This window comes from Chiloscyllium punctatum, chromosome 42, assembly GCF_047496795.1.
Source record: "Chiloscyllium punctatum isolate Juve2018m chromosome 42, sChiPun1.3, whole genome shotgun sequence".
Classification (NCBI taxonomy): Eukaryota; Metazoa; Chordata; class Chondrichthyes; order Orectolobiformes; family Hemiscylliidae; genus Chiloscyllium; species Chiloscyllium punctatum.
Window position 1 is genome coordinate 28674682 of NC_092780.1, and position 15106 is coordinate 28689787.

Here is a 15106-nt window from a genome sequence, read left to right on the forward strand (position 1 = left end):
GGCCATGCTAAATTGCCCGCAGTGTAAGATGCATTAGTCAGGGGTGAATGTAGGGGAATGGATCTGGGTGGGTCCCTCTTCGGAGGGTCGGTGTGGACTTGTTGGGCCAAAGGGCCTGTTTCCACACTAATCTAATCTAATCTAATCTAATCTAATCTAATCTAAAGAAACAAAGAAGGTGTAGGGAGGGAATTCTAGAATTTAGGGCCTCAGTAACTAAAGGCATGAGCACAAATAGTGGAGCAATTACAATTGGGAATGCAAAAGAAGTCAGGATTTACAGAGCACATAAATCCTGGGGTTGGAGATGATTACATAGATTTGGGATGGATGAGATCATGAAGGGATTTGAAGAAAAAGAGAATTTTAAAATCAAGACTTAAAACCAAAAGGCAATAAGAATTAAACAAGCCTACTCCACCATTCGATAGGATAATGGTTGGTCTGACACTCCTCACGTCTACTTTCCTGCCCTTTCCCTGATACACTTGACTTCTCCTTCTGATCTAGAACCTATCTCAGCATGAAATATACACAAGGATTCTGCCCCTATAGCACTCTCTGGCAAGGAGTTAGAATGACTCACAACCTTCTGGGACAAGGAATTCCTCCTCTTCTCAGTCTTAAACATCCCTCAATTCTGACACTATGCACTCTGGTGCTTTGAGCAGAAACACCCTCTCAACATTTATCCTATCAAGCCCTTAAGAATCCTATTCAATAAGATTATCTCTTATTTTTCTAATTTCCAATGAGTAGAGTCCCAAATTGTTCATCCTCTGCTCATAAAACAATCACTCAATACAAGGAATTATCCTCATGAACCTCCTCTGAACAGATGCCAATAAATTAATGTATTTTCTTAAATAAAGGGACCAAACTGCTCACAGTATTCCAGATGTAGTCTCACCAGCACTTTGTACAGTTTCACTGACACTTGCTGACTTGAATATTTCAAACGCTTTGAAATAAGGGTCAAATTTCCATTAGCCTTCCTGATTATGGGCTGTATCTGTGCACGAGCTTTCAGTGTTTCATGCACAAGTACCCCAAATCCCTCCATTGTAGCTTTCTGCAGTTTTTCTCCATTTATATATTCTGTTTATTTGTCCTCACTTCCAAAATGAGTAGCTTCACGTTTTCCACTATTGGATTACATTTGCCAGTTATCTGCTCACTTACTTGACCTGTCAATATCTCTTTATAAACTAAAACAGAAATTGCTGCAAAGGCTCAGCAGATCTGTCAGCATCTGTGGAAAGAAATCAGAGTCAACAGTTTGGGTTCAGATTCTGATTCTCTCTGAAAACTGTTTGTATCTCTTGTAAGTTGCCTTTCCACCCAATTTTGTGTCATCTGCAAACTTAGTTACAGTACATTCAAGTCATTAATATATATTGTAAACAGTTGCTGATTCCAGTGGAAGCTTACCAGTCTAAACTCTATTTACTCTGGCTGAGATGAGTGGCGCTTGCTTGTTATTTATGATTTGGAACTCCAGATCCTCATTCTTGTCATTTCTTTGGAAACTCAAGAGAAAATTGTGAATGACTGATGCCATTTTATAACCTCAACCTTACTTTGGAGATCTTTGTTTTGGATCACAGGTGGACACGTGAAGGTCATGACACTGCATGAAGCACCAGTGGATCTCTGACACTTTTGATTTTCTCTTTCTGCAGTCATCATTCCAACTGTCACTAAACACTTATCAACCTGACTGAATCAACAGGTTGAATGGTGTGGAGTGATTTGTTACAAATCTTTGGCTGATATCTCTCTTGTAGCTTCCTTCTGGCTAAACTATTGCGTACAAAACGATTGGGCTTATTTCACTGCTTTCTCCAGGCAGAGCAGAATTTTTGTACCCATGTATGATGTTCTCTGCTGTGTTAGCATCATGCCCTTTCTCCATGAATATTCTGCCTTTTTGCCTGGAATTTATATCAGCACAAATCCATGCTGGCCTGGCCTGTCATAAATATGTCCTATCTGCTCAGTTCTTTTTCACTTTGGGTCCTAATATTGAACACATAAAGAATTCTTAAAGAGTATTTTTAAAGTCAAAAATAAGAATAAAGTAAATTATACTATTTGAGTCTCTTATAAAACAAATAAAACAAAGGAACTACAGAAACGTTGGGTTTTGGAATTATTGAACCAGCCTCCACCAGTTCCATCAAGTCTGCTAATCAAATGTAAAAGAGCACCTCAGTGGTCTTTTTGATGTTACTCTTCCCAACTCCAAGATAATTATGAAAGTTTCTTTAGAAATTCATAAACAAATGGAATATCAGCACCCAAGCAGAGAATATGACTGCTTGGATTAAATTATGAGTTAAAATATTGTATCCGAGCTGTAGTTCCCGATTTGTTTTGGAAATACTCAAAAATGAACGAAAAGTTATATCCTCATCGCAATGGAACATTCGTTGGGATTTACTGAGAATAACAAGGCCTTAGTGCATTTGGCTGCAGTGGGTTGGCAGAGCTGGTTGTCAAGGGCGGGGCGAGAGCCGGTTGCTATGGAGAGCCTGGCCTGCGGTGGATTGTGGGAGGAAAGAGACGTCATCAGGGCGGCGGTAATTTTTGAGTAAGCGGACTTTGTTTTGAGTTTAGCGGCTTCAGGCTGCGGCAGAGACGGAGAGAAAAAGAGAGTCCACTCTGGAATGGTTAGTAACCGTGCGGTTTGTAAACATGGGGTGGGAGTGTTGAGTTGACAGCGGTAACCGTGTGTGATTTTTAACCAGTGAAACCCCAGAGAGAGGGGGTGGGGCACGGATTGGAGCATGAGGGAGGCTTTGTAACTTTACACAAAGGTGCGGAGTGTGCATTCGTACTGAAACATACCACTTTTTTTTGTTGTTGTATTTGACAAGTTACTGACGAAAGGTTTGCATTTACATAGTGTTTTTTCAGACGTCTTGAAGTGCTTTAAAGCCAATCAAGTGTAGTCTGTAAATCGTCATTGCTGTATTGTAGCAAATAACAACCCATATGCACACAATAAGTCCCCTTAAATTGCAGTGTTATAATAGAATTGTGGAGATAGACGGCACTGAAACAGATCCTTTAGTCCAACTCGTCCATGTCGACCAGATTTCCTAAATCAATCTAGTCTAATTTGCCAGCACTTGTCCCATATCCCTTTAAACCCTTCCCATTCATGTACCTATCCAGATGCCTTTTAAATGTTTTAATTGTACCAGACTCTATCACTTCCTCTGTCAGCACATTCTGTATATGCACTACCCTCTGCATGAAAAAGTTGCCCCTGGAGTCCCTTTCAAATCTTTCTCCTCTCACCTTAAACCTATGCCCTCTAATTTTGAACTCCCCCACCCTGGGGAAAAGACCTTTGGCTAATCACCCTATCCATGCCTGTCATGATTTTATAAACCTCGAGAAGGTCTCAGCCTCCGATGCTCCAGGGAAAACAGTCCCACCCTATTCAACCTCTCCCAATAGCTCAAACCCTCCAACTTTGGCAATGTTTTTGTAAATCTTTTCTGAATCCTTTAAAGTTTTACAACATCCTTCCAATAGGAGGGAGACCAGAATTGCACACAATCTTCCCAAAAGTGGATGAACCAATGTCCTGTACAGTCGCAACATGACCTCCCAACTCTGAATCTTAATGCTCTGATCAATAAAGGAAACCATACCAAACACCGCCTTCACTATCCTATCTACCTGCTATTCCACCTTCAAGGAGCTATGAACTTCTACTCCAAGGTCTTTTTCAGCAACACTCCCCAAAACCTTGCCATTAAGTGATACAAGTCCTGCCCTGATTTGCCTTTCCAAAATGCAGCAATTCACATTTATTTAAATTTAACTGCACCTGCCATTCCTCGGTTCGTTGGCCTATCTGATCAAAATCCCATTGCACTCTGAGGTAACCTTCTTTGCTGTCCACTACACCTCTAATTTTGGTGTCATCTGCAAACTTACTATACCTCCTACATTCACATCCAAATCATTTATATAAATGAAAAGCAGTAGACCTGGCACTGATCCTTCTGGCACACCACTGGTCAGGTGCCTTCAATCTGAAAAGCCATCCACTATCACGCTGTGTCTTCTATCTTCAAGCCACTTCTGTATTCCATGTGATCTAAACAGTCTACCATGAGGAACCTTGTTGAATGCCTTACTGAAGTCCTTAAAGATCACATCCACTGCTCGTTCTTCATAAATCCACTTTGTTTTTTTTTTCAAAAACCTCAATGAAGTTAGTGAGACATGATTTCCCATGCACAAAGCCATGTTGACTATCCCTAATCAGTCCTTGCCTTTCCAAAAATATGTAAATCCTGCCCACCACCAGTGTCAGGCTCACTGGTCTATAGTTACCTAGCTTTTCCTTACCACCTTTCTTGAATAGTGGCACCATGTTAGCTAACTTCCAGTCTTCCAGCACCTCACCTGCAATTGTAGATGATCCAAATATCTCAGCAAGGGGCCCAGCAATCTCTTCCAGAGCTTCCCACAGAGTTCTAGGGTACACCTGATCAGGTCCTGGGGATTCATCCACCTTTACGCATTTTCAGGTATCCAGCATCACCACCTTTTGTAATGTGGACATGTTTCAAGATGTCACTATCTATTTCACTACAGTCTGCATCTTCCATGTCCTTCTGCACAGTTAACACTGATGCAAAATACTCGCTTAGTAACACTGCCATTTCCTGCTGTTCCACAGATAGGCTGCCTTGTTGATCTTTGAGGGCCCATATTCTCTCCCTGGTTACCCTTTTGTCCTTAATGTATGTATAAACTCCCTTTGGATTCTCCTTAACCCTATTTGCCAAAACTATCTCATGTCCCCTTTTTGCCCTCCTGATTTCCCTCTAAAGTATACTCCTATTTCCTTTATACGATTGTCAGGATTCATTTGATTTCTGCTGTTTCTACCTGACATGTGCTTCCTTTTTCTTGACCAAAGCCTCAATTTCTCTCGGCGTCCAGCATTCCCTACACCTACACAGCCTTGTCTTTCACCCTAACAAGAACATACTGTCTCTAGTCTCTTGTTATCTCATGTTTGAAGGCTTTCTATTTTCCAGCCATCCCTTTACTGCGAACATTCGCCTCCAATCAACTTTTGAAACTTCTTGCCTAATACCGTCAAAATTGGCCTTCCTCCAATTTAGAACTTGGACAGACTGAACCTAAAAAGTTAAAACTCATAGAATTGTGGTCACAGGCCCCATAGTGCTCCCCTTCTGACACCTCAGTCACTTGCCCTGCCTTATTTCCCAACAGCAAGTCAGGTTTTGCACCTTCTCTAGTAGGTGCATCCACATACTGAATCAGAAAATTTTCTTTTACATACATACTATTCCTCTCCATCTAAACCACCAAAACTCAGTTTGGGATGTTAAAATCCTCTCCTATAATCATCCTATTATTCTTACAGATATCTGAGACGTCCTTACAAACTTGTTTCTCGATTTTTCTCACTGAGTATTGGGGGGGTTTATAGTACAATCCCAGTAAAGTGCTCATCCTTTTATTATTTATGACCAGTTAATATTTTTGACTGGGGAATAAATATTAGTCAGGATGCCAGTACAGCTGTAACCAGTTTTGGTGCTGTTGATCTAAGGTGAGAGATACTTGCATTAGAGGCAGTTCAGATAAATTTCATTTGGTTGATTTTGGGTATGGAGGGATTTTCTTCGAGGAGAGGGTGCGTAGGTTGGGCCTGTACTCATTGAAGTTTAAAAGAATGATAAACAACCTGATTGGAAGTGAGTTTGCTTGCTGAGCTGGAAATTCCAGATGTTTCATCACCAAACTAGGTAACATCATCAGTGAGCCTCCAGTGAAGCACTGGTGTTTGTGTTCTATTTATGTGTTTAGTTTTCTTTGGATTGGTTTTGTTGTTTCTGGTTCTTTTTCCCAGAGGATGGTAAATGGAGTCCGAATCAATGTGTTTGTTGATTGAGTTCCATTTGGAATGCCATGCTTCTTGGAATTCTCACACATGTCTCTATTTGCCTTGTCCTTGGATGGATGTATTGTCCCAGTCAAAGTGGTGTCCTTCCTTGTCTGTATGTAAGGATCATTGTGATAGTGGGTCATGTCGTTTTGTGGCTACACTATTAGAAGAACCAAAGAACCTATGCCTCACTACCCACTTCAATTCCAATAACAAGATGTACAAGCAAATCAACGGAACAACCATGGGATCACCAATATCAGGGTTCCTAGCAGAAGTAGTAATGCAGAGACTCTAATAAACAACTCTCCCTACCATCCAACCCAAACTTTGGGTCTGCTTTGTGGATGACACCTTTGTGATCACTAAACAAAACCAAATACTTAACTACAGAAACAAACATCCACTAATGAAGTTGCATTAGAACATTATTTCATCAAGCCACCATACACTGCAGCACAGACGAACTACAAAGAGCAAAGGAAAACTACCTATACAGTGTATTCAAGAAGAACAGGTACCCAATAAATGCAGTCTGCCAATTTCTCAGCAACAAACCCAAACAAACAGACAAAACGAGTCCAGAAACCCTAACCACTTTACCCTACATCAGACGTCTCTGAAATGACTGCCAGACTACTCAGACCTCTTGGAATCATGGTAGCGCACAAACCAACCAATGCACTTAAACAGCAGCTAATGAGCTTAAAATACCCTATACAGACAATATGCAAAACAAACGTCATCTACAAAATACCTTGCAAGGACTGTAATAAACACTGCATTGGACAAACTGGCAGCAAACTAGCCAGCAGTATTCATAAACATCAACTGGCCACAAAAAGACATGATCCACTATCACTAGTATCTTTACATAAAGATGAGGAAGGACAACACATCCATTCTGGGACAAGCCAAACCGACATGCATGAGAATTCCTAGAAGCATGGCATTCCAACTAGAACTCTATAACAAACACATTGATTTGGGCCCCATCTACCATCCTCTGAGAAAAAGAACTGGAAATGGCATCACCAACCCAAAGAAAACTAAACACAGCAATAGAAAGTGGGACATACGCAAGTGCTTCACCGGAGGCTCACTGATGTTACTTAGTATGGTAATGAAATGCCTGAAACCAAACCTTCCAGCTCAGCGAGCAAACTCAATCCAAAACTTCAACCTGAACTACAAATCTTTTTAAAACTCACTAACCTTATTGAAACACAGGACATTCTTAGGGGACTTGGCAGGCTAGATGTTTCCTCTCATGGGAGAGTTTAGAAGCGGAGGATATGATCAGAGATTAAGATGTTACACAGTTAGGATGGAGTTGAGGAATGTTTTGCTCGGTGTAGTGAATCTGTGGATTTTTTTTATATGGCAGAGAGCTCTTGAGGCTTGACCATTTTTTTAATTAATAAGATAATGCTCAACTCCATGAGTCTAGATTATCAAATCAGCCATGATCTTATTGACTGGTGGGGTAGACTCAAGCCAAATAGGTTGCTTCTACTCTTGCATCTTATAAGAAATCAGAGAGTAAGGGTGCTGGGTATAACTCCCATACTCTTTAAAACACGACCATCAGATCTTTTATATCCATCAAACAGGCAGGTGTAGCCTTGGTTTAACAGCCAAAAGATTGCACCTTTTGTCAGTGCACCACTCCCTCAGTACTACACTTGATTATTTGTGTGCAGATCCTGCAGTTAGATTTGAACCTGGAATTTTGGGAAGAAGTAGTGACCCACTAAGCCATGGTAGGCACAATTGTGCTTGTCAGGTATCTCGTGAATATTCATTAATTCTGGGGTGGATGTATGACATAAAAACGCCAATTGCTATTTGCTTTAAATTTGTTTCCGACCTGGTCTCAAAACTAGTCTCCTGTGGTAGAATTGCTAATTTACTGCCTGAACAAAACACCTATGCAGTACCGTAGGGCATGGATCCCTAGGAAACTGCTAACGCCAATTCAGATCCACTGTTATTAATAACAACTTTGTTATTGATCAAGGCAACTTTCCAGAAACCTTGAATCTGTCAATCAGTCCTTATTGAAGATCGTTAAAGAGTACGTACAGTGTTTCTTAATTCCTTCCAACCGGCAGTAAGTAAACTTAAAACTAATGGTTGCCACACTGTAGGAAGAATATGGTGGCCTTGCAGGGAGTGCAATGTAAATTTACTGGAATAATAGCTGAACTCCAAAGCTTAAATGATTACGTAAGCTGGGCTTAAATGTGATGGCATTTAGGAAACTAATGAAGCTTTCAAGATTTTAAGGAGAAAGCTGGAGTAAGTAAAGAAAAACTATTTATTTCTTCTCTAAGTACAATCTAAACATGAGGACTGGACCATTTGGGAATTAAATGAGGGAACATTACTTCATTCAAAAAGAGGTTAAAGTTTTGGAGTTCTTTCCACAAATAACCAATCCTGCTAAATCAGTCATTTTTAATTTTATAGGTGACAACTCAGTTATGATCTCAAAGGCCTAACTTGCCTTTTCTTGTTCCTTTATTCATATTTAAAGGCTTCACTATTGATTGAGAGTTCACCCAGATTTCTCCTTATGAACCTTTCATTGACATCAAATACCTGACATGACTAAGCATACCTTGATATTACCACTACTATGGCCATCCACTGTACTTATTTCATGGTTAAATGTACAGGTTGTTCTGTTGCAGCATGCATATCGTCGACACAAATTCTCAGTAATGCAATTGACAAATTTGGGAGACTGTGTTTCTACAGTGTGAACTTGTAATGTGATTACAGTGCCAACATTTTAAGTAAGTTTCTGAAGTGCAATTTTTCTATAATACAACCATCACTTTAAAGAAGAACTGACTGACTGTATTGCAGTTCCTATTCTTAGCCCAGCACAGTTAACTAGAAGTAGTGAGGCCTGTATACTCAATTGTATTCATATATTTGATGTCATTAAGTAAGCCAGATCAAAAGGGAACATAATTTCCTAAAGTCAAGGACAGCCCCCCTGTGGGATTCATGTGAAAAGTATGCTTTGAAGCAGTTTATCTCATGATCAGGGTATCAATTTTGAAATGTTGATTAAATAAGTACAATGCATACGATACTTCATTTTGAGGTATTGTGTTACCTTGTTCCCCAATTCTGGAATTGGGAGCTCCTCCATCAAGAACTGAAAAACAGTAGTTTGTGTTTTTTCTAAAGCACCTGAAATGTAGCAAAAAAAAGTTCAAAAGTGCTTCACAGGAGTGTAATGAGACAAAAATTGATCTTAGTTAATTTAAACATTGGAAGTGACGAAAAGCTTGGTTTTAAAGGAGAGGTTTTAAGGAGTGACTTGAGAAGAAGGCAGAAAGGCGTGGCATCTTGACAGTTGAGGTTACAGTTACCAATGGTGAGGCAACAAAACTGGACTGCACAAATGCTTAGAATTCAAGAGACAAATGGTTTCTGGAGGGTTGTCTTACTTGATGATCTTAAGAGATGAGCTGAAACCTTTTGATAGACAAATTATAATACAGGACCCTCCCTATTTGTTAGTTGTGGTAATGTAGGGCCATGGCATCTATAAGTTTACATCTCAATTCAAAATAATCAATCTGCTTTAGTTCAGATATGTTTTACACGGTACATTTTGGGTTAGGTTAGATAGCCATATAGTTTCTAATAATGTATCCTCAGGAGGTCAATATAGAGCCAGCTGAGCATGTGGGAAGGCTGCTTCTTCCTGATGTCGACTGTTTTAACACTCAGGCTTTATCAAAGTCAGGCCCAACTCTCACCTGATGTTGGCGAAACTTGAGGCCAGAGGGTAGAAGTAGGGCAGAGAGGCAGGACAATTATCTGTGGGAATTTTTCTTAACAATGAGTTGTTTGGGGTGGAGTAGGTTTTGCAACCAGACAGTGCCAAAGCCAAGGGAGGAAGATTTTGCCATAAGAGGTTTGATTTTGGAACTTGACAGAATGCCTTGAGCCTCCTAACCTGCAAGGAAATGTTTTAACTTGCATTCTTAACCCAGTACTAGACCTGTTGTTTCACCTGATGCTTTTGCTAAAGTTGGCACTGGGTCCTACTATGAGATACAGCATAAAGATTGCTTTGGTGCTGAACAATCCCATCGGACCTCAATGCTTAGTAGTCCATTCTGCCCAAAGTACGCCCATTAAAGTGGGGTTCATTTCATGTGGATGATGCACCCCAAATAATTCCATCCTGCACTTTTTCCAGTTTCTGTCTTGGGGATGAGATTTGTTTGTTTTTATGATTTTGAACTAAGCCTGGTTGCTTTAAAGGAGGAAAAGTTTGAAATAATTTTATGCCTAATTACCTTTGTGATGAATGTGTCTAAGATAAGCATTAATGACCTACTTAGTAGTTGTGAGTGTATTTTTAATTTGCACAAGAATTAATTAGTGACAGGGAATTATTTGTAGGTGGGTTCTATTATTTTATCAAAATATAAATGCATATTGGAATTTTAATGCCAGATATTGCATTGTATTCAGATTTTTAGTGCTAAATATTGCATATTGTTTAGTTAAACCAACATTGCAATGCAAATCAGAGCTTACTAGCTTTTAATAATTTATATTAAACCAAAAGGAGCACCCCTAGCTCATTGATGTCTTCAGTGTTCAAAGAAAGGCTTGAATGCAAAATTAGCTAATAGATTCTCACAGTTTGAAGTGCAATGTCAAATTAAAATCAAAATGTTTTCTTTTGTTTGAAGTTATATAATGCTTATTGCTATCAAATTTTGAATGTGTTATGGTTTACCTTTTTCTAATTTCTTCTACGATATGGAGCCTCAATCCCATCTGAGTTCAGTTTTTACAGTGAAAGTCATACAGCACAGAAACACACTTTGGTACAACTTGTCCACGCCAACCAGCCATCCCAATCTGACCAAATCCTATTTTGCCAGCATTTGGCTCATGTCCCTATAAATCCTTCATATTCATCTACCCATCCAGACCCTTTTAAATGTTGTAACTTTATTGTGTGATTTTTGCCTACTCAAGGGAGCAGTTAATATTAACATATTAATGTCTTATTATGTAATCTCTAATAATGTATTTCTCTACAGTTTAGATGATTGTACAAACAAATGTACTGATTTCAGGATTCAGTTAAAGTAGACCAATTGTTAGATTTACTTTCCCACATGTTCTTGAAAGATATTAATTCATTTTTTATAATGGCCCCAAGTTTTATTGAAATATTGATGAATACAATCTAGAACATTAAACATTGATGCAGACTAGTGAAGAATTGAAGAATAGTATTTCAATGATGTGTGTTCCTGGAAATTGACTAAAGATTCGAGGTTTTGTAAAAGTGAATAAAGTAAAAGAATTTTAAAACTGCCAATACCCTTGCCACATCAGGATGGTTTACTAAAATGGACTAGAAGGGTAGTAAAGTGATTTATTTCCTGAGATCTGCCACCATTACCTTGAATAAATGTAAAGGAGTGTTTTTCAATTGTAGAAGTTGTCAAAATGAGTCAGAGTATGATCAGAACATACAGTTAAAGTCAAAGAGGACATACAATTCCTGGAAACAGGGAAGCGCAGGCATCTCTGTACTGAAGTCAGGGGAATTTTTATTAATTTGGTCCAATGTTCCTGTAACACTTGGGGTTGGTTTCAAATGGAGTTAGGTAATATTGAAATAATCAGTTTCTTGCCTCAGTATCTAAATTAAAGAATTAGCATTCAAACAAACAGAAGGAGGGAACAAGTACAGAAAATGCTGAGGAAATTCAGCCAGTCTGACATCAGCTCTGGATTGAGAAAGAGTTGATGTTTTGAGACCAGAATGACTGTTCAGAAGAATGGTGGAGGGATCTAATTACGACTTGAATTGGACCATTACTTTACTTCTGAGACCTAGTTTCAAGTCTTGCCCAGAGGAAGGAAATCTTTGGCCTTGGTGCTGTGTGATGTTAGTTGCTTCAAAAATGTACTCCTAAATACTTTCACCCAGAAAAATCTCAAGATGGCAAGAATGTTTTAAAGAGCTCTTTATATTTTAAAAAAAAAAGTAGGGTAGAGTGGAGAAACTTCTTACTTTGTATGTAACTACTGTATTTGATCTGGAGCTACCTGATATGGCGAATGTGCTATTCCCCAAGATTAATATCTCTTGCTTTAATTGGCACATACAAGATGTTTGGTGACATTGGTTTGTCCACAGTTTATTTGATCTTTTGAGACATGAAATCTTCTGAAAAGATAGGTGAGAAAAAATGTTCAGGTACGTGTCTGCTGTCAGTTTTATATTCCACAGCAACTTTGTTCCATTCCATATGTACCAAACCAAGGTCCCAGGTGTAATAGAATTGTTATGATTCATCAATTAGCGCAAACTCTTGGTGTATTGCTAGTCGTGATTTCCCTATTTAGGTGACGACTTATTCCTTCCCTTGATCACCCAGTAAATTTAATTCTTCTTTCTTAAAATTCTCGTGGTGAATCTGAAGAAAGATTCAGAATAAACCTCTGATCTACATAGAATTGTTAGTTCAAAAACTCCAATTTCCAACTCAAGTTTTAAATTTCTACTGATCAATACTTCTTAATCAATGTTAATTGATGCCATTGGTCTGTCAATATCTTTCACGTGGAGTACCATGTAAACCAAGATAACAAATTGTGTTTTTTTGCCCTGTCTCGACTTAATTCATATGATGTGATGTAACCTTCAGTGGTATGTGAATATGGTAAACTAAATGTCAATTTAGTTTCAAGTTAAAAGCACTGTATTATATTTTGATTATGAAAATTTTGGAAGTAATGAACTTATTTAACTGAAATTGTCAACTGCAAGTGCCCATCTTAGTTCTTGATGTTTGTGATCATGAGACCTACCAATAAGACTAAGAATTCCCTTAAAACACCTTTATTGTAAATTCATTCAGAAGGTCTTAAACTTAAAAGTCATTTCTTCTGAAAGTATAAAATTTTCAGGGATTGCACAAGATGAATGAGAAAATAAAGAAGCTTTAACGCAGATTATTTTGTGACTACAATGTATTTCTAAGTTGCATTAGTAAAACTTTGAATTTTCCTTTTTTTTCACTCCAAGGCTTGCAGTTTCCAGAAGCTATTTTCTGTTGATGAAGAGTTTGATGATGATGATGTAAGTAATTTTCTACATAATTGACATTAGAGCAGGCAATGGCTTAGTGGTACTGTCACTGAGCTATTAATCCAGAAATGCAGGTAATGTTTCGGGGGTTTGAATCCTGCATGGCAGATGGTGGGTTGTAAATTCAGTTTTTAAAAAAAACTAAATCAGCAATTAAGAGTATTCGTGACCATGAATTCATTGTTGATTGTCAGAAAAACACATCTTGTTCATTAATGCCCTTTCGAGAGGGAAACTGCCATCCTTACCTAGTCTGATCTACATATGACTCCAGACCCACAGCAATGTGATTGACTCTTAACTGTCCTGTGGACCTAGCCAGCAATATCCTCATCCCATAGATTAATTTTTAAAAAACATTGAATATTTTCAATGTTTTAAAGGAAAATGTCATATCTTGCTATTTTCCAAATAACTTATTCAACCAGCTGTGTGCACTGAAATGTTTTTAAACATCAAAACTGACTTAATTTGAGATACTGAGTGCACAATACTTATTTTAAAATGTACTACCTATTTAACCATGCTGTAATGCCATGCTATACAGTGTGCTGATCTTGGTTTTATATATTGATCTATTGGACACTTAAAGTGCAAGGTCCGAACATTTGGGCATTTTGCAGTTCTCTTGCACCAGTAGGCTGTCAAAATGGATCCTACTGGTGACTGCACTACCTGATTTTTATGAACCAAAATTTGGATATGGTTTCCATTTCAAAAGAAAGAAAGAATGTTTTTCCTATTGATAACAAATGAATATTTCTAAAATTGAATCAACTTGCACATTTAGCTATTGATTTCTCTGTTTGGAGAAACTGTCTTCTGACTAAGTTGATGTCAAAAAGATTTCGGCATGAGAAAAGGGAGACTGACTATTTGCAATTTGGAAGTGGTGACTGTTCCATTTGATCCTTTGGTTGGCATGCATTCATTTATTTCAGTCATTGACAATGGTGACTGGTCAAATCCGACAGCAGTCATATTTGGATTTTCACAATGTTGTTGTGATACTAGCAGTAATTCAGAGTAATCATAAGAAAACCTAGACATTAGTTGGACATGTCTTAAAGTTATTTCTATCTTGTTAAAATATTTTCATTGTACCGCACTTATTTAATAATTCTATTTCAGTATTAGTGTGTTTTCCCCTCATACATGTTCATTGATTGTATTTCTACTTCTCATTTGTTTTATACTGATCTGTATTTTGTATAAAACACAATGTAAAAGCATCTGAATCTTCATGTTGGTGAACAGCTGCTTCCAGTGTTTGCAATGCCCAGCACATGCAAGTCATGCCTATTGATATGGCGTCTGTGAAACAGTGGATTTCTGCTGCTGTATTCTGAAGTTTGGTTCCTTGAAGAAACTTGTGTGTTTTTACCAAGTACTGCAGAGTAGAACTCTTGACTGAAGATCAGGACATGATTGGGGTGAGGGGCAATTCGCAAAATGAACAGGGAATTTGTAAAAAGCAGAAAAAGGTTGGGATTACAGATAGTTACCTAGGTATGCAAAGGATAGAAGTGGTGACAACAAGGATTAATGCTAAGGCCGTTGCTCACTAATTGGAAAGTTGGAATCAGAAATTGCAAATCAAATTTATTGTCCCTTTTAATAGAAAGGAAGACTTCCACAAAAGTTTGGAAGGAATTCAATGAACTTGCGAAATGTGAGTGTGGCAAATCAACATCGATACAGATAAACATAAGGGAGTATATATTAGTAAGAAAAAGGTCACACACACTTTGAACACTGAGTCTCTAAATTTGTACGGAGTTGCTATGCAAATACGCGCATCATCAAAAGTATTGCTATAGGTTAATAACGGCAGATTTTAAATTACATAGACTAGAAAAATCAACTGGCGGGGAAAGTAGTTTAGAGGAGGAATCACTGAATGTTTTCAGGGCATTTTCTTAGACCAACATGTTATGGCGCTAATCAGAGTGCAAACTATAGAAGACCAGATTTTGACCAATGAGAAAGGATTAATTACTAATCTC

General features: G+C 38.3%; 1 protein-coding gene across 4 annotated transcripts in view; it reads left to right on the plus strand.

The window, feature by feature from the left end:
* The first annotated feature begins 2557 nt into the window (after positions 1 to 2557).
* Positions 2558 to 15106, plus strand: part of hrob (homologous recombination factor with OB-fold) — a 52361-nt gene continuing 39812 nt past the window's right edge. For 3 of the 4 annotated variants that reach the window (XM_072561694.1, XM_072561697.1, XM_072561695.1), the window contains exons 1-2: positions 2558 to 2672; positions 13038 to 13091. In XM_072561694.1, coding sequence (XP_072417795.1) covers positions 2670 to 2672; positions 13038 to 13091 — 57 coding nt within the window. In that variant the 5' untranslated portion in view covers positions 2558 to 2669. The remainder of the gene's footprint in view (positions 2673 to 13037; positions 13092 to 15106) is intronic. The other variant, XM_072561696.1, reaches the window with a different exon arrangement.